Source organism: Alligator mississippiensis, chromosome 13 (assembly GCF_030867095.1).
Source record: "Alligator mississippiensis isolate rAllMis1 chromosome 13, rAllMis1, whole genome shotgun sequence".
Classification (NCBI taxonomy): domain Eukaryota; kingdom Metazoa; phylum Chordata; order Crocodylia; family Alligatoridae; genus Alligator; species Alligator mississippiensis.
Window position 1 is genome coordinate 23,464,324 of NC_081836.1, and position 25,992 is coordinate 23,490,315.

Genomic DNA, 25,992 nt, shown 5'->3' on the forward strand with positions numbered 1-25,992 from the left:
ACTGACATTTTAAAAAGTTAAAGAGGGTCCAGAGGTGGGCAACAAAAACAATAAGAGGCTTAGAAGGCAAACCATATGAGGAGACATTAAAAGAAATAGACATGTTCAGCTTGTAGAAAGGGTGAGTAAGAGAGGACATGATAGCAGTCTTCAAATATTTGAAGGGCTGCCACAAAAATGCCTTTTCTTGTTTGCTGCAGAAAGCAAGACATACCAGTGGTTTGAAGTTGCACAAAAGCAGGTTTAGATTGGATATCAAGAAAAACTTCTTCCCTGTTAAAGCAGTGAGACAGTGGAATACTCTAGGGATATGGTAGAATCTCCATTACTAGAGAATTTCAAGAAGAGGTTGATAAGCATTGGTCAGGGATGATTTAGGAATAGCAATGCCTGGAATGAGCTTTGAAGAGCACTGATTGGAAACCCAGAGCAGCACCCTCCCCCTTCACATGCACGTGCACTGCCTGTTGAGGGAGCATGAAAAGAACTCTGCAGCCCAAAACAAGTGGATACTGGAGAAGATCATGCACAACAGCATGAGAACAAAGCAGAAATTTTACCCCATTGTCAGAATGGTACAGGCTATGGGGAGCTTTGCCTTCCCCAGTAACTGAGATCTTTCTTGGATCTCGAGTGCATTTTAATAAATCTTGCATATGCAGGATACATATCCATATGCCCCAGTTCACTGCTTTACTTGTGGCAGGTTAAGTCTTTGGGCAATATGCTTTGTATTTGTGCAACAGAGTTAATTGTGGCATTTTAGGAATAGGTTGGATAAGGATTTTTATGGAATGGTTTGGATAGAGCTGATCCTGCCTCAAGCAGGGGGCTGAACTAGGGTGGCCCTGCAGGTCCCTTCCAGCCTTACTTTTCTATGATGCTATGACATAGACTAGAATGGAAATTCATACAAGCAATACAGAATGAAAAATTCTCTTCAGTCTCTTCCATGTCAGACAGTCCTTGCAGTGGAATGTAGAAAGCAGCAAACCATCTCTCAGGAGGGAAGATGGACAGTTTTCCCATATAAAATATAAAGGTTACTGGGGCACACAGTTTCTTATCACACTTCCATCAAATGCTACATCTTAAGGGGAAAGGACCACATCTCAGGAGTACTTGAGGAAGTATAGCTGGAAGCCTTAGAGATCCTCCTTACAGGATGTGTATGATTTCTGCATCCACAAGATCGCCGCTCTTTCATCCAGAGTGCATAGTAATGAAGGGAGTTGCACAGGAGGCACTGCACACTTCTTCTGTGGACAATTACTCTTTTGTTACAGTCTGCTCATAACCATTATAGGCATTTGTGCTTCCTCAGGATATCTGGATTCAACTACAAAGGCAGGAGGGAAGGAGAGCGTGGCAACGTTGGGAGTAGAGCCTGGGTAATTAAATACCAGGTCTGATAGCACATGAAACAAATATTAGTGTGTGCATGAATCGGGCAGATAAAAATAAATTATTTTTTAATTAAAAAAATCTTTTTTCAAATCAGATTTTTTAAAATTTAAAATAAAGTGATACACTATTTAGAACAAGGGTGGGCAAAATGCGGCCCACGGGCCAGATGTGGCCCGCCAGGCCATTCTATCTGGCCCACGGGGCCTCTAAAAAATTTAGAAAATAAAAATTTATCTGCCCCTGGCTGTCTGTCATGCGGCCCTTGATGGTTTGCCAAAACCCTCTGCCTGAAATAATTGCCCACCCCTGATTTGGAGCCATAGAAAAATGTGAAACCCCCTAATCATGTTTAAAGGAATATTCACCTGCACTACTTTAAGGTAGAGTCAGAGGGATGGTATAGCCATGACAATCCAGGAAAATGCGAGAGGCAAGGATTTTCTCAGACCTGAGGAAACATACTTGGTACCCAACATCCCTCCCAACTATACAGTTAGTCCAATAAAAGATATCACCCACAAAAATCCTTGCCTTGCACTATTTATGTAATTTCAAAGGTACTCTGTCAATGGGTTGTTAATATTCAGTGATAAAAAATGAGATATTTTAAATTAAGAAACCACCATGGATTAACTACTGACAGGTACTGAAAAAAATGCAAATAAAATAAAAGAACAGGACTAAGATTACAATCTAAAGGCTGCCTAGGAACTGACTGGGTTCACAATCCTACTCCACAATGAGGTGTAACATAATTCTGAAATTCATTAGTGGACACAAGATACAAGTAGAAAGATATGATTTTTTTTGAAGTCTTACCTAGGATTTATGGGACAGAACAATACTGACTAAGCAGGAGGAGTGGGGAAACTGAACACACACAAAGTGCTTTCAAATGCACAGAAAGCCGGGAAAATAAATACTTTTCTTCACCTGTCATTTAGGTGTAGTTTATAGTAGCAGTATTAACTATTTAATCGCACAGAAATATGTTTTTGGAGTTCACACATCCCTTTACAATTTGCAGCTGATGGTATTTAACAGAAACCCTTTCATTTTTATGTCATAATATTAGGCTACATCACCATCAGGCAAAGGGAAGCTTGCTTAGCACATAGGTAAAAACTCACAGTACAGGGCAGCCAAGGCCAACATAGCTTCAGTTACTGTGAAACCCTTGAATGAATGTGGATAACTGTTCTACCTTCAGCTACCTTTGCAGCATCTTAAAAAATATGTGTACACAGATTCATGCGTACCCTTCAATATCCTATTGTTTCAACAAGCAATATGAATAGTAGGCCTATTTGTGATACACAAATAGGATATCCTAAGATGCATACTACTAATATGCAGATCTGAAGACAAGCAGGAATTGCAAAACTTTCATAAAGATAAATGTCACTTTTTTAAAAGATGTCAAATTTAATCCTGCTTAGAAGATTCTTACTATTCCTTTGATGAAAATTTAGGTAATATACATCTATAAATATTTCTAAACTAGAAAATGTCTCTTCAAAAAGAAACTTAAATATCAGTTATTTTGTTTATTAGGTTTGCTACTTAAATCAGACACCTATCTTTCAGCAAACTCTAAAACTCAACATACACATAGGCTACCAGCACCTCTCTAAAAGGTAGTTTATGTTTCTAACCTCCCAAACAGCTCTGTGATCATTTGGAACAGCATCATAGCTAGACTAAGTGAAAAACAAGCTGCTTCCTTTGGAAATGGCACCAAGGCCTTTGACTTAGAGCTCCAATGGTCAGAACAGGGGCAGGCAATTATTTTGGGCAGGGGGCTGCTTACCCAGTTTTGGCAAGCTGTTGAGGGCTGCATGGGTAGCCCCGCACCCTGATCACCAACTTGGGACCAATGTCCCAGGGCCAGCACTGGTGGGGCCCAAAGCGGGACACAGGGTGGCAAAGGTCTGTGAAGCTGGGATGGGCTGCACCAGCAGGGAGAGGGGGAAGCTGGCCCAGCTCCATAGAGGCGTGCTGGCCAGGACCCTGTCCTTCTGCTGCCCTGCTCTGGGCCCCGCTCGCACTAGCCCAGGGACACACCGGTGTGGGCCCCATGCTCCCGCTGGCTGCCCGCCCGCTCGCTCCCAGTGTCCCCGGGCCCCGTGGTATAGGCAGGGGGCAACATGCAGCCCTGACCCCACGCTCACCAGCAAGGAAGAAGCCGGTACTGAGCACAGGGAAAAGTGGTCCTTCCCCCACCCTATGGTTGGCGCTCTCTGCTGCAGTCGCTCACAACCCACGTAGGGCTGTCCTGAGCACGCACAGGCTGCCCCATGTGGGCTGCTAGCGGCTGCAGCACAGGGCGCTGGCCACGGGCCTTGGGAGGGACCACTTTCCCCACACTCAGCACCAACTTATAACCCGCCCCTGCAGCCAGCCTGAGCCCTGTGCCAGCTCCAGGCTCACCTGTCAAGGCTGTGCGCGGCAGGCGCAGCTGCTCGGTGCAAAGGAAAGTGGACCCCCTGCTTGCTGCGCCAGGCAGTGTTTGCTGCTGCTGCTGCTGCCCACCTGCAGCTCGCGCACTTGGCAACCCAGAGGTGGCGGTGGCAAACATTGGCCAGCATGGCAAGCGGGGAGGCTGCAGCTGCTGCCGCTGTGCGCAACCCCAATGGACAAGCCTGGAGCCGACGCAGGGACCAGGGTGGCAGCGGGGGTGGGTTACAAGCTGGTGCTGAGCACAGGGAAAAGCAGCCCCTCGCTCGCCCTGTGGCCGACGCTGCAGACGCTTGCAGCTCACGTGGGGCTGCCTGTGCCTGCTCAGGATGCGAGCAGCTGCAGCAGGGAGTGCCAGCCATGGGGTGAGGGAAGGGCTGCTTTTCCCCACGCTCAGCTTTTCCTCGGGCTCCTCCCCTGCCCTTCCCCCCACACTTACCTGAGGTTCCAGCACCGTGCAGCTGCATGGTCCCAGGCCAGAAGCCCCTGCTGGAGTGGCAGGGTGAGGCTGGACAGGCCCTACTGTTGCAGGAGCCTGCCAGGGCTTCCCCTGGGTCCTACTGCCCCTGGCTCCTGTCATTTTTAATGGCAACAAAGGGCTGATAAATATTAATTTTCTAAATTTTTTAGGGGCCCTGTGGGCCAGATAGAATGGCCTCGCATGCTGGATCCAGCCCATGGGCTGTATTTTGCCCACCCATGAAGGTCACCTGGCCAGCAAGTCCTAGCACCACTCAATTCAGGACCAAACACAAATTTGTCCTCTCACATCAATACAGCAACACCCTATTTTTTTGTTTTCCTTAACTTATCTATCAAGTTGCTTTGAACGTTTCACACCCACTCTTCCCAGTGCCCTCCAAACCCACACTGACAAACATGTTATAGCAGCTGTAACTGATAATTTTTCAGCTATAACAACTTAGAGAAACTAAATAAATATAATCCACTGCTTCTAGAACAATAAGGTTTTGGAGAGGAGAGTCTAAGGAGAGATTTACCTCATCATCCTTCCAGTCTGAGAAATCGATCTTGAAGGAAGGCAGGGAGAATTGCTGGCTCACCCCTCTCTTGTAATGAACCGTCTCAGACTGCAGAGAAGGATTCTTTGTGCTGTATCTGAAGAGGGGGGAAAAAAAACTCACTGTAACAAATTATTGCTCTGTGCTGGGCTCTAAGTCATTCATGCCTGTCTGCCTTCAAGAAATCACAAATGGCAACTCTAAGAGGCAAAGCTGGCGGGGGCTCACAGCCATTCACTTTGGAGACATAAGGGAATGGAAAAGGTCAGAGAAAGAAGGTAGAGATTCAGGGAAAAGAGGGAAAGGCAGCCCAGAAACACATCCCTGATCTTCAGTAGGGTTTGATGGGGTCTATACTGTACTGGCTGGAAATATGAGTAGTCAAGCAGCACTGTGTGGCACAACAAACAAGGGACCTCAGTTAAGCAAAGGCTGACTCCACAGATCAGAAGTGCAGGCACAATAATGGTCCAACAGGGTCACGTTTTGGTTTCTTCAGCAAGGAAGCCTGGTTCCTCCCCACATGTACACAGTTGAAAACATGAGCAGTGATCCAACACATTTTCAGAACAACCACTTACTTCATAGATTTCATAGACATTAGGGCTGGAAGGGACCTCGGAAGATCATCGAGTCCAGCCCCCCGCCCAAAGGGCAGGACGTCAGCTGGGGTCATAGGATCCCAGCAAGATAAGCATCCAGTTTCATCCTGAAGGTGTTCAATGAAGGCGCTTGAACAACCTCCGGTGGCAGGCTGTTCCAGACCTTGGGGGCTCGGACAGTAAAGAAATTCTTCCTTATGTCCAGCCTGAAACGATCTTGTAGTAGTTTGTGACCATTCGTCCTCGTCATCCCTTGGGGCGCTCTGGTGAACAAACGTTCCCCTAGATACTGGTGGTCACCCCTGATAAACTTGTAGGTGGCCATCAGATCACCCCTGAGCCTGCGCTTTTCCAGGCTAAAGAGCCCCAGGGCTCTCAGCCTGTCATCGTAGGGTCTGCTTCCCTGACCTCTGATCATGCGCGTGGCTCTTCTCTGGACTCTCTCAAGCTTCTCTACATCCTTTTTGAATTGTGGAGCCCAAAACTGGACGCAGTACTCCAGCTGCGGCCTCACTAAGGCCGAGTACAGGGGGAGAATGACGTCCCGGGATTTGCTTGAGAAGCATCTATGGATGCAAGCCAGTGTTTTGGTCGCTTTACTAGCCGCAGCATCGCATTGCAGGCTCATGTTCATCTTGTGGTCAATGATGACCCCCAAGTCTCTTTCTTCCATAGTGCTAACCAACATAGCACTGCCGAGCCTATAAGGATGCTGCGGGTTTTTCTTCCCAAGGTGGAGAACCTTGCATTTATCGGCGTTGAACACCATCAGATTCTCATCCGCCCACTTGCTGAGCCTGTCCAGGTCAGCCTGGATCACCCACCCGCCTGTCTTCTGGTGTGGATGCTTTGCCCCAAAGTTTGGTGTCATCGGCGAACTTGGCCAGTCCGCTTCTGACTCCAGTGTCCACATCGTTAATGAAGATGTTGAACAGTATGGGTCCAAGGACAGAGCCCTGGGGGACCCCACTGGTCACAGGACACCACGATGAGTGACTTCCATCAATTACTACCCTCTGGGTCCGACCCCGGAGCCAATTTTCCAGCCAGTGGATCGTGGGGGACCCAAGGCGACAATTGGCCAGTTTCTCCAAGAGATGATCATGGGACACCAGATCGAAGGCTTTTCTGAAGTCAAGATATATGACATCAATCTCATCTCCCTTGTCCAGGTGATAGGTCACCTGGTCGTAGAAGGAAATAAAATTGGTCAAGCAAGACCTACCCGCAACAAACCCGTGCTGGCTATCCCTTAAGATGTTGGCGTCGGCCAGTCCATTAAGGATGGCCTCCTTAATAAACTTTTCTAAGATCTTCCCCGGGATAGAAGTCAGGCTGATGGGCCTATAGTTAGCCGGATCCACTTTCCTCCCTTTCTTGAAGATAGGCACCACGTTGGCCTTCTTCCAGTCTTCGGGCACTACACCAGAGCGCCAAGAGTTTTCAAAGATCCGCGCTAGAGGCTGGGCTATGATGCTCGCCAGCTCCTTGAGTACCCTAGGGTGAAGATTGTCAGGGCCGGCTGACTTGAAGGTATCCAGCTTCTCAAGATGTTCCTTCACAAAGTCAGCATTAATGGAGGGCAGGGGATCACCCTCACCCGGACTTCCTGGCCCTGTAGCAGGCACAGGCGTCCCATGGGGCTGATGAAAGACCGACGCAAAGTACCTATTTAATAGGTTGGCTTTTTCCTGGGCGTCAGTTGTCAGTTGCCCCATCTGGTTCAGCAGGGGTCTAACGTTGCCCCTGCTTTTCCTCCGGCTCCCCACATATCTGAAAAAGGACTTTTTATTGTCCTTGATGCTCAAAGCTAGCTGGAGTTCAGTTGCAGCCTTGGCTTTCCTGGTCTGCTCCCTACAGGACCAGACCAGTGCAGAATAATCCTCCTTGGAGGTGACTCCCATCCTCCATCCTTTGTAGGCCTTTCTTTTTAGCCTCAGGAGGTCTGCTAGGTCCCTGGAGAGCCAGGGGGGCTCCTGTGCCCTCTTGCTGCCTTTCCTCCGAGATGGAATAGACTTAGTTTGTGCATTGAGGATCGCTCCCTTGAGGAGCAACCACTCTTCTTGAACTCCCCTCTCCCTGCGGTCACAGTCCCTTAGGGCCTCACTGACAAGCCTCCTGAGCTTGTCAAAGTCGGCTTTCCTGAAGTCAAGGACTTCCGTGTTGCTGACCGACTTGCCAGCTTTTCGGCGGATGGTGAAGGCGATCAGCTCGTGGTCGCTGTCACCCAGCTTCCCATCGATCACTAGGTCACCGACTAGGTCCTCCCCAGTAGCCAGCACCAGGTCGAGCAGCGCTTTGCCTCTCGTTGGCCTATAGACTTCTTGAGTCAGGTAGAGGTCATCCACGCACGAGAGGAAGCTCTGCGACCGCTCAGATTTTGCTGAGCGATCCTCCCACGAGATGTCTGGGTAATTGAAGTCACCCATGACAACCATGGTCCTGGAGCAAGCTGCCTCAGCCAGTTCCTGGGCAAACTCCTGGTCTAGCTCAGGACCTTGGGCGGGAGGTCTGTAATAGACTCCCACCATTGTGTCCCCTGTGCCGTGTTCCCCACGGATTTTAACCCAGAGGGTCTCCAGCCGTCCACCCTGGTCGCCAATATCGGCTTGCAGGGACACGTAGCTTACCAGGCCTACTCCTCTCACCCTGGGAATGGCATTTAGTGATCTAATGATTCACAGAGCAAATTCTGGAACCAGAAAGCAGCTTGGCAAAAAAGAATGATATTTGACATCCCCTCCCCACACCATTCTGCTCTCCACAGCTCATAAATGCTTCCCATTCTAAAAAACATGGCACTGCTGATCTGAGAACAGCATGGATGCACCCATGAACAACTGGTGCCTCCTGAGACTGGGGAGGCACCATGGTGGTGTTGGCGCGCTGAGCAGCAAGTGGGAACCACCCACAGCCACCACTGACGGTGTCAGCAGTGGGAGGGGGCATCACCTAAACAGAGTTATAGTTCCTCCATTGTACAAAGTCTCAGTGCTGACACCATGTCTCCACTTGGAAGAATAGGGCCAGACTTCTTTGAGGACAAAAAAGCTGCCACAGTCCAGTTCTTCTGCTCCAGTAACAAACTGGCCCAGATGAAAAGTTCCAGTATGACATTAATCATCAAGAGATGTTCCTACGTCTTGCCACTTAAACACTGTGTGTACAGTCTATGAGGAGTATGAGGAATTACAGAGAAAACAACATTTTTTTATCCAAGATGTGTACAATCTACTACAAGTTTAGCAAACCCTGCACACAATAACCGAGGACAAGGTGGACCCATGGGCCACAGCGAGTTTTGGTGAGCTGTCATGGGCCAGGTCAGCAATGCCCCCCACCATTCAATAGCTCACCAAAACTCCCTATGTGACCCACACTCAGCTGGGTGGTTGGGATGGGACTGCAGGCAGGTGGGGATCAGGGCAGGCAGGGCTGGGATTGTAGTGTGGTGACAGTGCAGGGCCAGGGCAGGGTCATGATCCGCTATCCACACACCCCTACAATGGCCGCTGGCTCAGCAGGCAGGGGTATGTAAGAAGCAAATTGTGCCTCTGCTCCGGGCCCCAATCCCACACCATCCAGCAATCCAAGGGTCTCCATGGAGACTGGCCAGGATCTACACAGCAACGGCATGTGGCGAGGCAGATGGGATGGGGCCACAGGCAACCAGGAAGCTGCATATAGGGCTGGGCCTGGGATCTTCAGGCAGTGACAGCACAGGGCTGGGGCACAGGACAGAACTACAGTCCACTCCCTGCACACCCCTGTGATCCGCAGAACCCACAGCTGTCATAGGGCCACGCAGGCTGGAGATCACAGCTCTGCCCCAGCCCCACGCTGTCACTGCCCTGCGATCCCAGCCTCACCTGTCTGTCCCACTCCCAAACACTGCTCCCCTCTCACCCGCAGCTCCATCCTATCTGCCTAGCCATGTGCTCTGCCCACATGGGTTACACCCCTGGCAGTGGGTGCAGGACATTTAGACTGGAGTGCCCAGGCAGCAGAGTTAAGCCAGTCAGGGCCACAGCAGCTGGAAGGAGCCACTGTCACCGGGGCTTCTGGGAAGTGAGTCCAGCTGTCATGCCATCCCAGCCCTGCTGTGCACGCAGGGGTGGTAGGACCAGCCACACACACCACAGCCTGGGCTGCCCCCTGTACCTGGGCTGGGTGGAACTGTGGGACCTACCACAAACCAGGCAAAATCCCGCAGCAGGCCAGATCCGGCTCACAGGCCGTATTTTGCCCACTGCTGACCTAGGAACTATGGCACAGCTCTGCTAAAGCCAGGGTTGTCCAAATGGTGGTCCATGGACCACATGGCAGCCTGCAAGGGGTTGGTTAAATTGCAGCCCGTGGGCTCCCATCCAGCTGCCAACCCTCCCACTGTTCCAGCTGCAGAAGCCTCTGGGTTCCCTCTCCCTCTTGCTCCTCCTTCCCTGCCCCAGGGGGTAGGGCAAGGTGATACAGCCCAGGGCTCAGGGAACCTGTAGTCTAGGACACCTGAAAGCTGTGATACATTAAAGAAGCCCACAGATGATAAACCAAGGGTGTGGCAGAACTCCCATACACATGGGGAAGGGAGTTAAAGGGAGAAGGGATCCTGGGGACATGGTGGATGGATGCCCAGGCATGGGGTGAGGGGGGAATGCTCACACATGTGGTGCATTGGTGCACACAGGGCAGTCAGAGTGTGGAAGCTCAGAGCAGGCAGCTTTCTGTGCCCCCTGCTGTGCCCTGCCGCACTGGGTTGCGCACAAAGCTGCTTTGCAGAAGTAGTGAGGGCAGCACAGTGGGGAGCATTGCCGGTATGTGCTGCCTCCCCAGAGCCCGGGGCTGGGGCCAGGGCAGAGAGGCAGCAGATGTTTGCAGCTGGCCCAGGTTCTGGGTAGCTGCTGACAGCTACAGAGCCTGGGCTGCAGAGCAGGGTCTTTGGGTGGTGGGCAAGGGGCAGCAGAGCTGGGGGGCAGGGGCAGCAGAGCTAGGGGCAGGGGCTTTGGGTGGGCTGCACAGGGCAGCAGGGCTGGGGGGCAGAGGATCCTGCCGTGTACCCCCTGCCCTCATTTTGTTTTTCTGGCATGCCGGCACTCTGGCACTTTCTAAGGTAGGCATTGTGGGGGTTTTCGCCACTCCCGCCAAAAAACGTTGCCTACCCCTGATCTATAATAACCACTGGTGAAGTGTGTATTGTCCCACTCTGGTCTAGTGACTAGACTAGAGTGAGACAACACACACACTTCACCAGTGGTTATTATAAACACACCAAAGGAGATATGATGGTCAACAATACTTAAAAGTTGTTTGGAAAATAGGGTTTTTGCCTGAGAGACTGCTTTGGAGGTCGGGGATCAAGTGAAAGTCAAGCAAAAGGAAAGAGTGAGTTCCTGTGGTAAGAAGGGAGAAGGAAGATGAGGAGAGCAGAATATTGGGCAAGAAGGAAGACCATTACTATTACCAAAACATGCAAGGAGAGAGGCAGCCAGGAAGGAGGTTTGCAGGGAAGTAGCATGTACAACATGGCTGTAAAACAGACTACTATCAAATGTAGAGTTTATGGTTTCAGATGGGGTCAGCCTGTGTCTATTTGATATGGGTAGGGACTGGAGTCAGATGTTGGCCATAGTCAATAATTGGGGTGCCCAAAGTGAACTTTTAAACCCCTCCCCCCCTCTCTTTCGCTCCATTAAGTAACCACAAATACAAGGCTTTTGGCACAGAATTTGTTGGCTCCCAAAGACGGCTTCACTAGTTTGACTTGGGGAGCAATCAATCATAGGCCTGGAATATCACAACACAGCTACCAACTTAAAATATCACAACCACTCCATTGAGGCTTCCTTTTAAACACTGCCTCTCTCTCCACCCTGCAGCATTGTTTCAGGGATCTGGAGGCTTTCCTTAAACTTGCCTGAGGAAGGACAGTACCTTCCCTGATGGTTATCACTCCAGATTTCTCTGGCTAACTCCTTTGTTGGTGGCTCATATCCTGGCAAAGCACAAAGTAAAGAGGCAGTGCTCTACCAAGCAATACAGGAGAGATCTCTTGATACCCCCTTGGCAGCTATTCCCCTTGCTGGCTGATCCAGCAAAAACAACTCTATTTTGCACTGCAACTGGAGGTTAACAGAGCCCACACAGGCACAAAGAAAATAAAAAACTTCCTAGGTCTGTATTCAGGGACTGTATGTAGACACAGAGCTCAACAAACTATTAACTGCTGAAGTAGCAGCTGTGTCCAGGAAGCTCACTTGCAGGTTATCTTGGCAAGGCTGCTCTTTGTATATAGCAGAGCACACAGAAAGGGACTATGAAAGGCAGCTCCTCCAGGGGATCCAGAGAAGCCCAACAGCAGCAGGAGCCACCACCTGTTGTGGGATTGGAAGCCCCATCTGCGTTCCCAGCCAGTAGCACGATGCAGCCCCCACATATTTATACAACAGCTAGTTCACTGAAATTTTCTGTCTTGCTTTCAGAGCTTAAGTGTCCCAAATCTCCTTAGTAATGCTTTTGTTACCATGGTTGCAAGATACAGTTGGTTGCTCTTTGGATGCACTTTTGAGTGCTTAACAGTCATGTTTTTCCAATCTGTTGCTACGACTCTTGGACAGGTTGTGTTCCCAGAAAATGGGCTTCTTCAGAGTCCAAAGCAGGGTGCTCCAAGTCAGCCATACCATACTTTCCACAACAGACATTCAAGAGGTTTAACATCATTCTGACTTAGGAGACCAATCACTGGCTACATCTGTCCTGCAAGGAACACCTTTACAAACCTGCCATTCACAACAGGCCAGAAAGGAATACCTCTTCATCTGCCCTTAACCTGAGGTGCTCAGGCCAATATTTTCAAATGTGAGGTCTTAAAATAAGGCTCCTAAATCTATATGCAGGCACCCAAATCCTAAGGACCTGATGATCAGAGAAACTCAACACCTACAAATTCCATTCAAGTCCAGGGGAGCAGGAAGTGCTCAAGAGTCTTGGGGGGGTGGGAAAAAGGCCATTTCTTTTTCAGGTTTCAGTATCTCACTTGGGTAAGCTGGCCTTGGTGACAAGCACAGTATAAATGCCTAAAGGAGATTACAGAGAAGCTAAGGACCTCACTGGTCTACCCAAAAAGTTACTTGCTCAAAACAGATGAACACAGTGCCAAATTCCCAGCTGGTGCAAACTGGCATAGTCTTGGTGGAAATCCATAGCAGCTACAGTAACTGACAAGCTGGTAGCAGTTTTAAGGCTAATTAGCCGTCAGCAGCACTATTTTAATTTGTGGAAGACCCACTGCGAATGACTGATTTTACAAGTTAACAGGTGAGTGAACAAGCGATCATACAGTGTGCATTGTTCATTTTTGCCTCAAGTCGGTTTATCTTAATTATGACAATACTTCACAATATACTAGAAAATGTTCTGAACTACACTGAACAAAATAACAGCTTCAGCAATAGGTGGTGTCACTCTAGTCTCTGCTATTAAGGGACTGAGGGGGAAAAAGAAAAACAGAACCTTTGTGTACAAATTACAGGGTAAGCAAGTGAGTAAGGTTTTATTTACTGCAAAGTCAGCCAGAGTGAGTACACTGTACTCACATAGCTCCTTTCACCACTGGATCTCAAAGAATCAAAACTCCATAACAGGGTAAAAACCCCATTGTGCAGGTAGAGAAACTGAAGTACAGAAAAGTGCCTTGCTGAAGGGGACAGAAAGCCAGAAGCAGCTTTGAGAGTAAAACTCAATGGCAGCCATACAGGTCAGATACCATGACACAGACTTGTCAAAACAAAGGTCAACACTTGAGTGCTGAAGAGGGAAGTAAACTGTGCAGGCTGGGAGTGGTCCGAGGCCCTTGGGGGCGCGCAGCGGGCTGTGGCCAGCAGCCCTGGCATGCGGGTCGGGGAATGCAGGCCGGCGGACTAGAATTAGGCACGGACGCGTAGCAGTTGATTAAAGATTATTTTACTTACACCGTAGATGGTCGCGGTGCAGGCAGGAAAACTTGCTTGAGTTGCAGTTACAGACAGGAAAGAAGAAAAGTGGACAAGAGTTCCTTCCACGCGAACTCTAGCCCAATCCGGCTGAAGGCTCTAAAAACGCGAGCCCGTCGTGTCAACCGAAGAAAACAACTCGGAGAAGAGCTCTGGATACACTCACACGAAGTTTGCTAGGCTCCGTGGAACTTGCGCGCAGGGAAGGGGTTCGTTGAGGGATTGTTCGGTGACGGGGAGAGGCCAGAGGTTGATCAGACCCCTATAGCCTTCTTAAGGTACACGCTGGGTCCATTAGGCTCCGCAGCGCTTAGAGTTCTTCATGAGACGTGAAGTCCTCCTCCTCCTCCAGATGGTTGTGGAGTCCTCCCTTGCGGGGTTCTCCTTGGAGTTCTCCAACTTGGGCGGAAACCGCTCAAGCCTCTTATATGGCTAGCAAGCCAATCGCTAGCTGCCACGTGGGAATAATTTAGAACTGGCCAATAGTGGGACACAAATTTGCATGCAGGTGGCGGGAACTTATTTGCACCGGGGTTTTCTCTTTGCAACTGAGAAATGCACACTGCAAAGAAAGCTCCGAGTGGCGGGAAATAATTTAGCAGTGCTGAAGCACACACAAACAAAATCACACCCTTGGGTTGTGACATCCCCCCTTGCTGAAGGCACAGCTGAATTATACCACACGCTCGTCACTCGGGTGATCGAGAGCTCTTACCACGGGTGGTCGAACTAAATGGGTAAACACAAAATTCGCTAACATAAGAAGTTCGTCCTCTAGGGATCGAATCAAATAATAACCAGCACAAATACATATACACATAATCAGATTCATAACAAAGAACTGAATGATCAGGGCTTCAGTGGGTGTCATGGCAAAGTCGCGCGTCAGGCCCTCACTTCCTCGATGATGTTATCCTTCTTGGGGCTTCTCTTCGCCACGCACTCTGAATTCCGGATCTATAAACAAAACTCTCAGAAAATAAGTTAACGTATATCAAAATATTTACAAAATTTCCATGGAACTACACTATCATTTCTAAAACATATAATACAGGTGTTTGCTACTTTGAACTACCCTCTCTTGCACACTCAACTGGATGAAATCGTCGAGGAGCCATCGTCTAATTCTTCTAAATAATGGAAACCTAACTCATAGGCCAGTTGCCATTGGCCTGCGTCCCCTAAAATCCGAAGTTGCCGCTTATTGAATCCAGAATGCTGTAGGAGAAATCCAAACATGTATCGCTCCTCTGGTGTTCTCTGTGGCAATGATGGAAGATCGGATTCGCGGTGTCTTGCGCCTTGAGTCTCGGTTGGGTGTCGACGTTCCCAATCACTGGATAACCTCGGCTCCATCAGGATACGCAGTCATGACAACTGACGCAGAAGATTACTTACGGGTTGGTTTACCATTGGGTTAAGCAGAATCCGGAGGACGACGATGTTCTTTCGCCCATAAACCTCAAGACAACTATCTATGCTGTGAATGGTTACTGGAACGGTTCCAGGATCTCGTAGATGACGGTGAGGCCATGGTCTTATTCGCTGGAGTGATGTCAGTCCCAGCGCATATGCTCTGGGGTTCCAGGCACAGTACGAGACTCCGATGATCGCTAGCATGAGTTGCTCTGCGCCGGTAGTTCAGTTCTGGTGCGAGCGTAATAGGCAGTAGCAACTCGGTTAGTTGTTGTTACAGGCTGAACTGCTGCTGCAGGAGTCATTGCTGCTGTTATTGCTTCAGGCAGGAGGGGCGGATGCACTCCTCCGCTCGATTCTCCCTTCCGTCGGCAAGAAGGCGTGGTCACCGGAAGCGACGCTGCGTCGGTGGGCGGGGTTGCCGGAAGCAACGCTGCGTTGGTAGGCGGAGTTGCTGGCCGAACTCTCGCGGGTTCCTCCGAAGCTCCACCCTTCTCTTCTGGTTCTTCCACGCGGTCTCCCTCTTGCTCGGCGCCATCTTGTCGTGGGGTTTCAAGATTTTCTTTCGCAGCTGCTTCTTTGACCACTTGAACAGCCATACGCAGCTGGGCTTTCAAACTTAAATTCTTTTGCATTAGATCGGTTACAGTGCAAAAAGTTGCAGTTAGCACTTCCCCCTTGTCGTATTGTGGGGCCACCCTCTCATCCGCAGCGCGTTCCTCCGTCTCCAGATCTTCGCAGAGTTCGGATGGAAGCTCGCGACCCCTTAATCTAGATGCCAGCGTAAAGGAGGCGAACCGGTCGATCGGCACCGGTTCTTCACTCTCCCGAGCACATCTTAGGCAATGGGCACACTCCCGGGTGAGGGTCAGGTTCACTACGCCAGCCGGGTTGACTCTGGAGAGGGACACAGTGTTGAGGGGCCTGAACAGGACCCGCTCATCACTCATTATACACCCGAATGCCGCGGGGTGCAGATACACTTCCCTCTCTTTTGGGGCTCCGTCTTCGGAAGCTCCCTCTTCTCCCTTCAGCGAAAGACGTCCGCTGATAAACCTCTCACCCGTTCCGCCCGCCTGGTGGTAAGCGATATGCGCCTCCAGTTCCATAAAGCTTTCTACTTGGCGTTTTCCACTGCGCCAAGGGCAGTTCTTAACTAATTCTAGCTCCAGCGTGCCTTCCCCTGATCCCATCCTCATCGCCATGTGCGGGCTGGGAGCGGTCCGAGGCCCTCGGGGGTGCGCGGCGGGCTGTGGCCAGCAGCCTTGGCATGTGGGTTGGGGAATGCAGGCCGGAGGACTAGAATTAGGCACGGACGCGTAGCAGTTGATTAAAGATTATTTTACTTACACCGTAGATGGTCACGGTGCAGGCAGGAAAACTTGCTTGAGTTGCAGTTACAGACAGGAAAGAAGAAAAGCGGACAAGAGTTCTAAACTCACGAACTCTAGCCCAATCCGGCTGAAGGCTCTAAAAACGCGAGCCTGTTGTGTCAACCGAAGAAAACAACTCGGAGAAGAGCTCTGGATACACTCACACGAAGTTTGCTAGGCTCCGTGGAACTTGCACGCAGGGAAGGGGTTTGTCGAGGGATCGTTCAGCGACGGGGAGAGGCCAGAGGTTGATCAGACCCCTATAGCCTTCTTAAGGTACACGCTGGGTCTGTTAGGCTCCACAGCGCTTAGAGTTCTTCACGAGACATGAAGTCCTCCTCCTCCAGATGGTTGTGGAGTCCTCCCTTGCGGGGTTCTCCTTGGAGTTCTCCAACTTGGGCGGAAACCGCTCAAGCCTCTTATATGGCTAGCAAGCCAAATCGCTAGCCGCCACATGGGAATAATTTAGAACTGGCCAATAGTGAGACACAAATTTGCATGCGGGTGTCAGGAACTTCTTTGCACTGGGGTTTTCTCTTTGCAACTGAGAAACGCACCCTGCAAAGAAAGCTCCTTGTGGCGGGAAATAATTTAGCAGTGCCGAAGCGCGCACACACAAAATCACACCCTTGGGTTGTGACATAAACCACATGTCACCATGAAGGCAACAAGGAGCAGAAGTTCCAAAGACCCCTTTTTAGAGCATTTGGAATCCCAGTGCAGCAGCTTTCTGAAGGGGGAGAGCACCAGGCTGGTATATGGCTTTGTATGTCAATCAAAACCACAAGCTCCAGAACACAGATTTGTAAAAGAAAATAGTAAACGAGGGATATCACAAGTTTGCTAGGCTGCAGGAGTGCAAAAAAGCTACCGAAACAGCTTGGGACTGTGGGAACAAGTCTCACGACCTGGCCACTGCCAGAAGGGCATCTGACAGAACTGACATCTGGAGATGTACCTCACACTCTGCTGAGCCCCAGCAAGCTAAGAGTTTGGCAAACAGCCAATAAGAGTTCTCCAGATTGTAACAAGGACTAATTGTCCTTCAAATGTGACCAGCAATTCCCTTGGCTGAGCACAGATGACTGAGAAGCACTACCATACGGACTTCATGAACAGCACCTCTGGCATCTGAATGACCTTTGCCCAAATCTGGCCTGAACACTTTCCATTTGCGTCAAGTGCAGCCCAGAAACAGTCTACTATATTCCCAAGACTTCAATCATCTCCATAAGCATCCTGCCTGCCCTATTCTCTGTCCTTAGAGCACAGAATCTAAAGCGCAGCTTTGTAGTGTAACAGACAAGGAGGAAACTGGAACATTCTTTGCCCTCCTCAAGCCATCTTTCTGCAACCACATCTTCACTACAATTCCATCAGGTTGCAGTGTCAGGCCACCTATATGTGTTATCTGTTGTGGGAAGGGACACAAGAAATTCAATACTCAGTGTTCTTCCTAAATTAGCACCAAACAGTGCTAACAGAAGTTAAAGAGGTCCTAATTTAGGTGACAGGGCAAGATTAGCAGTCCTAATCCCTTATATGGCCATTCAAGGATATATAATCCTGTTGTTTATAAAGTACACACAATTCTTTTTGCTATCAATCACATCAAGAAATATCAAATCCAGTAATGGCATGCTCTAATTTTAACTTGTTGCAGAGTTCTTTACTTGCTGTAGCTGTTCCTGAAAGTTAAGATTTTCTATGGTCCTCCCTCACTCAAGTGTGGCTGCATTTTAGTAAGAGGCATATATGCCTCATGCATCTCAAACAAAGGGATTCCTTCAGTAGAACATTTATGAAATCCCTAGATGAAAGATGTTTAGTGCCTAGGTATTACAGTATCCTGTGAAAACTACTGAGACTGTGGGCACCAGGCAAATAATACAATAGTAACTTTTCTGCAAAGATAAGGCAGAGAGCACTCCAGGGGCTGGGGCCATCCCCTGCAGAAAAATATTAACCAGGAAATGGAATTGCAAGGATCCAAAGCAGCATTTCTGGTTATTAATGGCAGATGGAAGTAGAATGGATTTCAAAGACCTAGCATAGAACCCAATGCTGCATTCCTGAGAAAGACTATGTATGTTACATGGTAATGTTTATTGAAGAGAAGACAGATCAAAATAAAAGTCACCTCTGCTGCTGAAGAACCATGCAGAGACTTTGGAGAAGCATTTTTAAATTGGCTTTTCTACTATGCCAGCCTAATTTTCTTTCCGGTGGGTTTAGGGGACTGTGCACAGCAAAAAATACCACCTCAACCCAGTTTTCTTCACTCAGAAAAAAATCTCCTTTTAACTGTACAAAGCCAATTAAAATCAATCACCTGTGTCTATTAGAGAGAAACAAAAGTATATTTCACAGGAAACACACATAAGCAGACTATTAAAATGATCAGATTTTCTGGTATTTCTGTATGCTGTCTATAAAGGCTCAAATGAATGCAGTCACTAAAGCAAGCTATGGCCTTCACTAACTGGTTCACTAAACATCAAAATAAATCAAGTTCAAATTTCTAGATTAATAAAACATTTCAATAAAATCAGCTGTGCATTTTTGTGGCTATAATACAAAGAGTAAAGCTTCATGCCAGGGTCTTATAATTGAAAAGAAGTTTGGCAGCATCAGTAGCACGGGAAAGTGTCCCTTTTGTTTGTAGAGCACATGAACAAGGAAAGCTCTTTAGACATAGATGGGGAAGCCAATGCCTCATTCCCTGCACAGCACAAAATTGTTCCTTGGAGCACATCTCCAGACCAAATGGCTAATTTAAGTCTAGTCACAGGGCTGGTTCTCACTGCTTTGTTAGGCTGACAACTGAAAAACCTTTCCCAACACAGCAAAATGCCTGTAGTCAGAAAATCCCTAGGGAACCAATAAGGAATAACATGGTACCCAGTGTGTGCAGCCTTTTTGCCAGATTACAGAAAGTGTCTTGAAAGCATTAAATACAGCACATACAGAGGAGCCATCACTGTCAGCCTGAAAGATGCCACTTCTGGAGCTAGTCATATGAAACAAGAAGCCTAAGGCAGAGGAGACCAGTAAACAGCTTACAGAAAAAGCTTCCATGGGACTTTTGCTTGCAAGGACAGTGATGACCTTGGGTTGATGGTAACTAAGCAAGTCAGGACCCTTGAGTCTGGTAATTATATTTAGGGATGCAACTCTGGCCCCAACTACGTTTGTTCCTGGTGTGTAAGCTTTGATTAGGCTGCTTGTCAATGTGGGCTGATTTATTAGGCTAGGCTTTAAAGGCATTTAACAAAACAACATTTAACAAGGAAATTTCCACGAGGGTTTAAGAGGTAATTTGGGAGCTTCATTTAAAACATACAGTTTCACCTCAACAACAAGGATGAACAGGGCCATCAGTTCCTATCACATGCATCAAGGCATCTGCCTGAAGAAAAGAACAGCTTTTGCATGAAGTGAAGCTGGTAGATATTATGAAGGAAAGGGGTTGGGGTCTTGAGAACAGCTTGTCCACCATCATGATTAAGGAGGATTCCCTGGAAGCCAATATTTAGGCAGACAGTATCACAGAAAATCCCACAGGGAGAGGCTATGGAGTTAAATGACAAGGAGAGATAAGGTTTAGAACTTTGTCACTACAAGCAGAAGTGACCATTCTCCTGTGCGCAGAAGGAGAACAGGACCTTCCAGGGGTACAGCCAAAGGACATCATCACATGATTAAAGACCGATTTGAGCAGACTTCTTTGGCAGCAGTAATGCTGGCATATGTGATCAGTAACCATTACACAGATCAGGAAAACTTCTATTTAAAAGGGAGCTGTAATATCAGGACAATCTTATCTGAAATCTCTCCTGTCTTTTGGGCAAGAGAAGGCAGGAGAGAGGTTGGGTAATTAGAGGGGAGCAAGGTTTTGTATGGGAGAGCACTAGATCTCCTAGTATAGATTCATAGATTGTTAGGGGCTGGAAGGGACCTCACAAGATCATCAGGTCCAGCCCCCCTGCACTAGGCAGGGAAGATAACTGGGGGTCAGATGATCCCAGTGAGGTGACTGTCCAGCCTCCTCTTGAAGATTTCCAGGGTAGGTGATTGCACCACTTCTGGAGGGACAGTCTAGACAGTCACAATCTAGACACCCTAACTGTGAAGGAGTTTTTCCTTGAATTGAGCCTGAAGTAGTCTTCCAGGAGTTTGTATCCATTACTCCTGGTCTTCCCCAAGGGTGCCCTGGTGAACTGTTGTTCAACTAGCTCTTGATGTACTCCCCTGCTGTAGCAGTAAGTTGCTACCAAGTCCCCTCTCAACCTTCTCTTCTTTAGGCTGAAGAGGCCTAAGTCCCTCAGCCTCTTCTCATATGGTCTGCTTTGCAAGTCTCTGATCATATGGGTGGCTCTTCTCTGGACCCTCTCAAGTTTTCCCACATCCTTGTTGAAGTGCAGCACCCAGAACTGGTTGCAGTATTCCAGCTGTGGTCTCACTAGTGCCGCGTACAGTGGAAGAATCACTTTCGTGGTTTTACATGAGATGCATCGATTGATGCATGCCAGAGTATTGTTTGCCCTGCTACCTACAGCATTGCAGCAATGGCTCATGTTCATGCAATGATCAATTATTACCCCAGGTCCCTTTCAGTCATGGTGCAAGTCAAATTGTCGCCACCAAGCCTGTAGGTATGTTGGGGATTATTTGCCTAGAAACAATATGCAGAAGCGATTATTATACAGTTCTGACTTCTCTGTCTCAGTAGTAGAGTGGTATCAGTCTCCTGTGTAGTTAAGGTATTCAGAAGTGCTTCAAACTACTCATGCAAAGAGGACGATAACAGGGAAACCAAGGTCTTCCTCTCACTTAAATTTATAACCCACCCTCACTGAGAACATGCATGACAAACCCAAGCACAAAGGAACCTAGGAGAAACACAATTAATTGCCTATGCACTGATGCTAGGAGCCCAGGTAATAAAAAACAGCAGCTAAAGATGCTAATACATAAAAAGTCTGAAAGTTAAAAACCCTTATCACAGCTTCTTCCATAAGGACAGAATAGGGGAAGAAAGGAAAAGTGCAAAGGCCCCATTTCTTGTTAAAATTAAAAAATCTGAGGAGACTGAACACTTACAGACTATAGTTCTAACTTGTAAGCCTAAAGACAAGGGTGTAAGAGTGGGCTTTTTTTCCCCCAGAAACTATAAAGTTTCACTGGAGAACAGGATGAACTGCTCCTTAATCAACACTTGTCACAAGCAGGTGTGCACGTGCATGTGTGTGTGTAACCCTTAAACGTGACTTCAATATAAGGGACATTTGCTGGAACCTTCATGTAGCCAGTTATAAAACCTCATTAAAGTTCCCATTAAAAAAAAGAGAGAAAAAATGTCCTAACAAAGTCATATACTAACACATGGACCTAATATTGATGGACAAAAAATTAGTTGCTGACCTAAAGATTAGCATTTGCTTAAGTATAAGCAATAAAGATCTGGTTATCTTTATTATTTTTACATTGTGTGAACAGAATATGCCAACAAATATACACATACATGTTTGGAACTTTAAAATGGACTAATATTCCAAAACTAAAAAGCAATCATTGGCATAAGTGACTAGGAATAAATTAAAGACAGTAAGTTGTTAACAAAAATTAGAACTTGTTCAGGGACATTTTATTGGATGCCCAAAAAACAATTTCATAGATTGTGGAAGCAGCAATAAAATGAATGTTATATAATAAAAACTGCAAAAGGAGATGCAAAATGCAATGAGAGTACATTTCAAGTTAAAAAATATAGTAAGGGAAACCAAAGAACCATCTAGAGCTAACAGGATTGAACTGGCACACTTTTAAAAAATATTATGAAAAAATCCACAGGTCAAGTATGCATACTTTACTAGAAGTAGTTGGTAAAATTGTGAACAGTGATATAGAAATGACAGAAGCAGCCAAGAAGTATTTCTGATCTGAGTATGAAACAAAGCAGAAGAATACAGCCCATTCCATGTGATGACATGTGGAAGGAACAGAACACCTAGCATCCATAACAGAGGAAGGTGGGAGAGAGTTTCACCTCAAACCAGACAATGAATAGGCCCAAGTAAGGAAAACAGAAGACTTAAACTGCCTTGCTAAGGAGCCCTCTGAACCACTGTTAAATAACAGACCTTTGAAAACTGGGGAAAATTATAAAGGATTGGAGGACTAACAATGCAATTCCAATATTTACTATGAAATGTTTCAGGGAATCATGAACAGGTAGCCTGATGTCACTGCAAACAAATTAATAGAATGATTAATTTAGAATATCAACAAAAATTAACATACATACACATATTTTTGTATACATGGTTGATTTCAGCCAGCACTGCTTCAGGAAAGGCAGTCCTTTTCAAATTAACTTGACATTATTAATGAGATGGTCACAATCCAAAAATATATTTTACTATAGCCAGATGAAAGGAATTTACAAGATGAGAGATGGTTTTGGAAAGCAGCAACTCCAGATAACTGCCTTAACATGAGCTCTCAGTATCATGTTGTGGCAAAGGTGGCAATAGCAAGTTTGATACTAGAACACATCACCTGGTCCTGATGTGATGTCCATGCTTAAAGAATGTGGAAATACTACAGCTCAAAAGGAGAGCCACAAAAATGTCCTGAGGGTTGGAAAATGAGCCTTATTAGATCAGGTTCAAGGAACTAAATTTACTCAGAATACCAAAAGAAGGTAAAACAATAGCTACGCTCTATACAAGTTATGCATATGAAAAAAAAATCTAGTAGTGGAAGACTTTTTTCAACTTTGATGACAAAATCCAATGGCTGGAAATTAAGAGCATCAAACTCTACCTTAAAAAGAGATGCAATTTCCAAACCGGGGGAGAAATTAATCACTGGAATACGTTTCAAGGAAGGCAAAGCACTAACTTCACTTAGAGTGAAGAAGAAGATTAGACCCTTCTAGAAGACAGGTTTCTGGACCCATGTGGGAGTCCTGCCAGCCAAACAGTACACTGGAAAAGTGTGTAGACATGGCCAGGACCCAGTCTGGACACACAGGAACCAGCTAACGGTAGAGTGGGGCCTGATCCTGCAGCACAGGGCTGAGTGGAGGAAGTGTGGGGCCCTGACTCAACAGTGGAGGCAGATAGGGCCCAATCTGGTGGTAGTCCAAGCAAAGGCAGCATAGGATCCAACCTGGCCCACAACTGGGCCCTGCACCCCTCATCTGGCCCCCTACACCAGAACATGGATGTGAAGAGGGACTAGCTATAAATAACAGCGAGGGAATGGAAAGAAGTTTGCACTGGGAGAACACCATTTTAAGAGTAGCTGTACCTTTAAGATAGCAAGACACAGAGCAGAGCTGGGCAGTGAGAGAAAAAAGGGAGAACAGAGCACAGGCTCAGAGGAAGGAGTCAGAGACAGAGAAGTCCCAGGAGATGGTTCTGCCTAAGAGAAAGGACAGGACATGTCCAGAAGAGAGACTCTGGAGTCCCTGAAGAAGTAGGGCAACGTGTCGATTGCTCAGAGGATGAAAGGTTGAAAAACAGAAAGCGCAAGAAGGGAGCGTCAGATGCTCGTAGCTTTTTCAAAGAGGGAAAGTTACTTCTTATCCTGTTCGAGTTTATTTGTTATTGTTGTTTTTGACGGAATTCACTCGGGACTGCCAGTGTTATGGGGTGAATCAGGGAGAAGAGCCCAAGTTTGTGCTGCTCCCTCATCCAAACAGGCAGGAGGCAAGTGTGCACAGAGGAACTCCTTGGGATAATACCCCACAAAAAAAAAGGAAAAGAGAAGAAAAGAATAGACTGAAAGCAATACCCTGGTCCCAAAAAAAAAAAATGTAAATAGTTCTGGATTGGACTTTGTCTTGTTGTGTCTGTGTTGTTGTGGTGACGGTGAATAAATGCAACAAAGTTTTCTGAAGATAGAAACAAAAGTATGTAAAACAGCGGATAGAGACACAAGTTGTACTGACCTTAGTTAATAGTAGCAATGATAAATAAAAAGAAAAAAGTTAACAATAAAGAGAACTGATCAACCATATATGAATTCCATCCCACTGGTGATTAAAAAACTCGGGCATTGTCTGAGGGAACTCAAGCAGAGGGTGTCACAAAGATACAAGTCTCATCATACTGCTAATGTCCTACTGCATTGATAACACCTCCCAACTGTTAATAAACATTAGATCAAGACGTAGTAGGCAAGAGTCGGTCTATAACGCAGAAGTACTAACATCCAGCAATTAGGGAGACAAGTAAACAAAATAAATAAATAAATAAGTCATGCTCTTAAAGAGAAAACTCACAGTGAAGCATCCCTGCTATCATCAAATCTCATGGCTCATCTGGTCATATGACATGGATCAGAACATCTTTCCCAGGGCATGTTTGGCTGGATTTATCAGAGGTAAAGATAGCTGTGGAAGGGATTTTGCCCTTTTCTGAGGTTTCAGAAACTACTACAGATGGGACACTGGACCTCGTGGACCAGAATGCTGAGGCAGTGCAGCTAAAACATCTAACTGATGTTTTTGCATATATGCTCAATGTCTTATTGATCACCAGAATTAGGCCAGAGAAGAATTTTCCTATGGTCAGACTTACCAGAGATCTTGGGGAGATCTGTTTTCCTTTACAGCATGAGATATGGATCACTTCCTGGGACCATTTGACCATCTTTCATCTAATCAATTCCTAGCCATAAGAGAGGCTTTGTGAATTGGTAGCACCTTGATCTTTCCTAGTCAGTATGTGGGGCATGCAGCTTATTCTTCTGGAGACAGAAATGCTTTAATCCAACCAAAGCAGAGTCGGCAACCTATAGTCTATGGGCTGGATCTATCCTGCTAGCCTTTGGATGTGGCCTGCAGAGCTGTGCGGTTTAAGCAGCAGGGGCTTTGCCTGCACTACCCTGTGCAGGAAATCACTGGGGCTTGGGAGAAGTGGGAATTATCTTTGCACCACCCCACAGTGATGGGGCAGGCAGACGCAGAGGAGATGCCTGGGTCCTAGTGCCTACCTACCTCAGACCTGAGCTGGGTCATTCCAGTGCATCCCCTGTGTCTTTCCCACCAGAAAGCATTGCTGACCTCTGAACTAAAGTATTTATGCATAAGATTAGATTAAATTTAAGTAATATGAAGGAGGTCAGACTAGAAAAATCTAATGGCCCCTTTTGGGCCTCAAACTCTGTGAACTTGAGTTTTCCCTCCTTCAGGAAGGTTCCACAGAAAACTGCAACACCAGCAGATAGTACTAAGTACCTCCAACAGGCAAGCAGACACATATTCAGTACAGAGCTGCACATTCTCCCCTACCCCAACACTCACACTCTTACTTTCCTCACAGGCTGTTAGCCAATATGCTCAGTAGGGAATAGCTGGTTGCCAAATGCTTGAGAGTTTTGCTGGCACTGGGGAGAGGACAGAGAAAGTGACAGGATGCTACAGGGTTGTTGGTTGTAGCCGTGTTGGTCTAAGGACATAGGCAGGCAAGGTTTTGGGTAGATGTGATATATTTTATTAGACCAACTAATAAAAACTAGTTGGTAAAAGATATCACATCTACCCAAAGAACCTTGCCTGGCAGGATGCTAAGCATTCTGAGAAACCAGTTAAGGAAGTAGGACTGTTAAAAAATAATTTCCAATCCAGTTATCTGGGGAAGTGAGAGATCTGTTAAGTGTTCCTTGGAACCATGCTAGCGAGGCATCAGCCTCAGTGCTGGTGTCATTTCCTTTTCAAATG

General features: G+C 47.2%; 1 protein-coding gene across 6 annotated transcripts in view; it reads right to left on the bottom strand.

The window, feature by feature from the left end:
• Positions 1-25,992, bottom strand: part of MGRN1 (mahogunin ring finger 1) — a 171,339-nt gene that overhangs the window by 81,109 nt on the left and 64,238 nt on the right. For all 6 annotated transcript variants that reach the window (XM_059716924.1, XM_014602232.3, XM_014602240.3 and 3 more), the window contains exon 5: positions 4,866-4,983. In XM_059716924.1, coding sequence (XP_059572907.1) covers positions 4,866-4,983 — 118 coding nt within the window. The remainder of the gene's footprint in view (positions 1-4,865; positions 4,984-25,992) is intronic.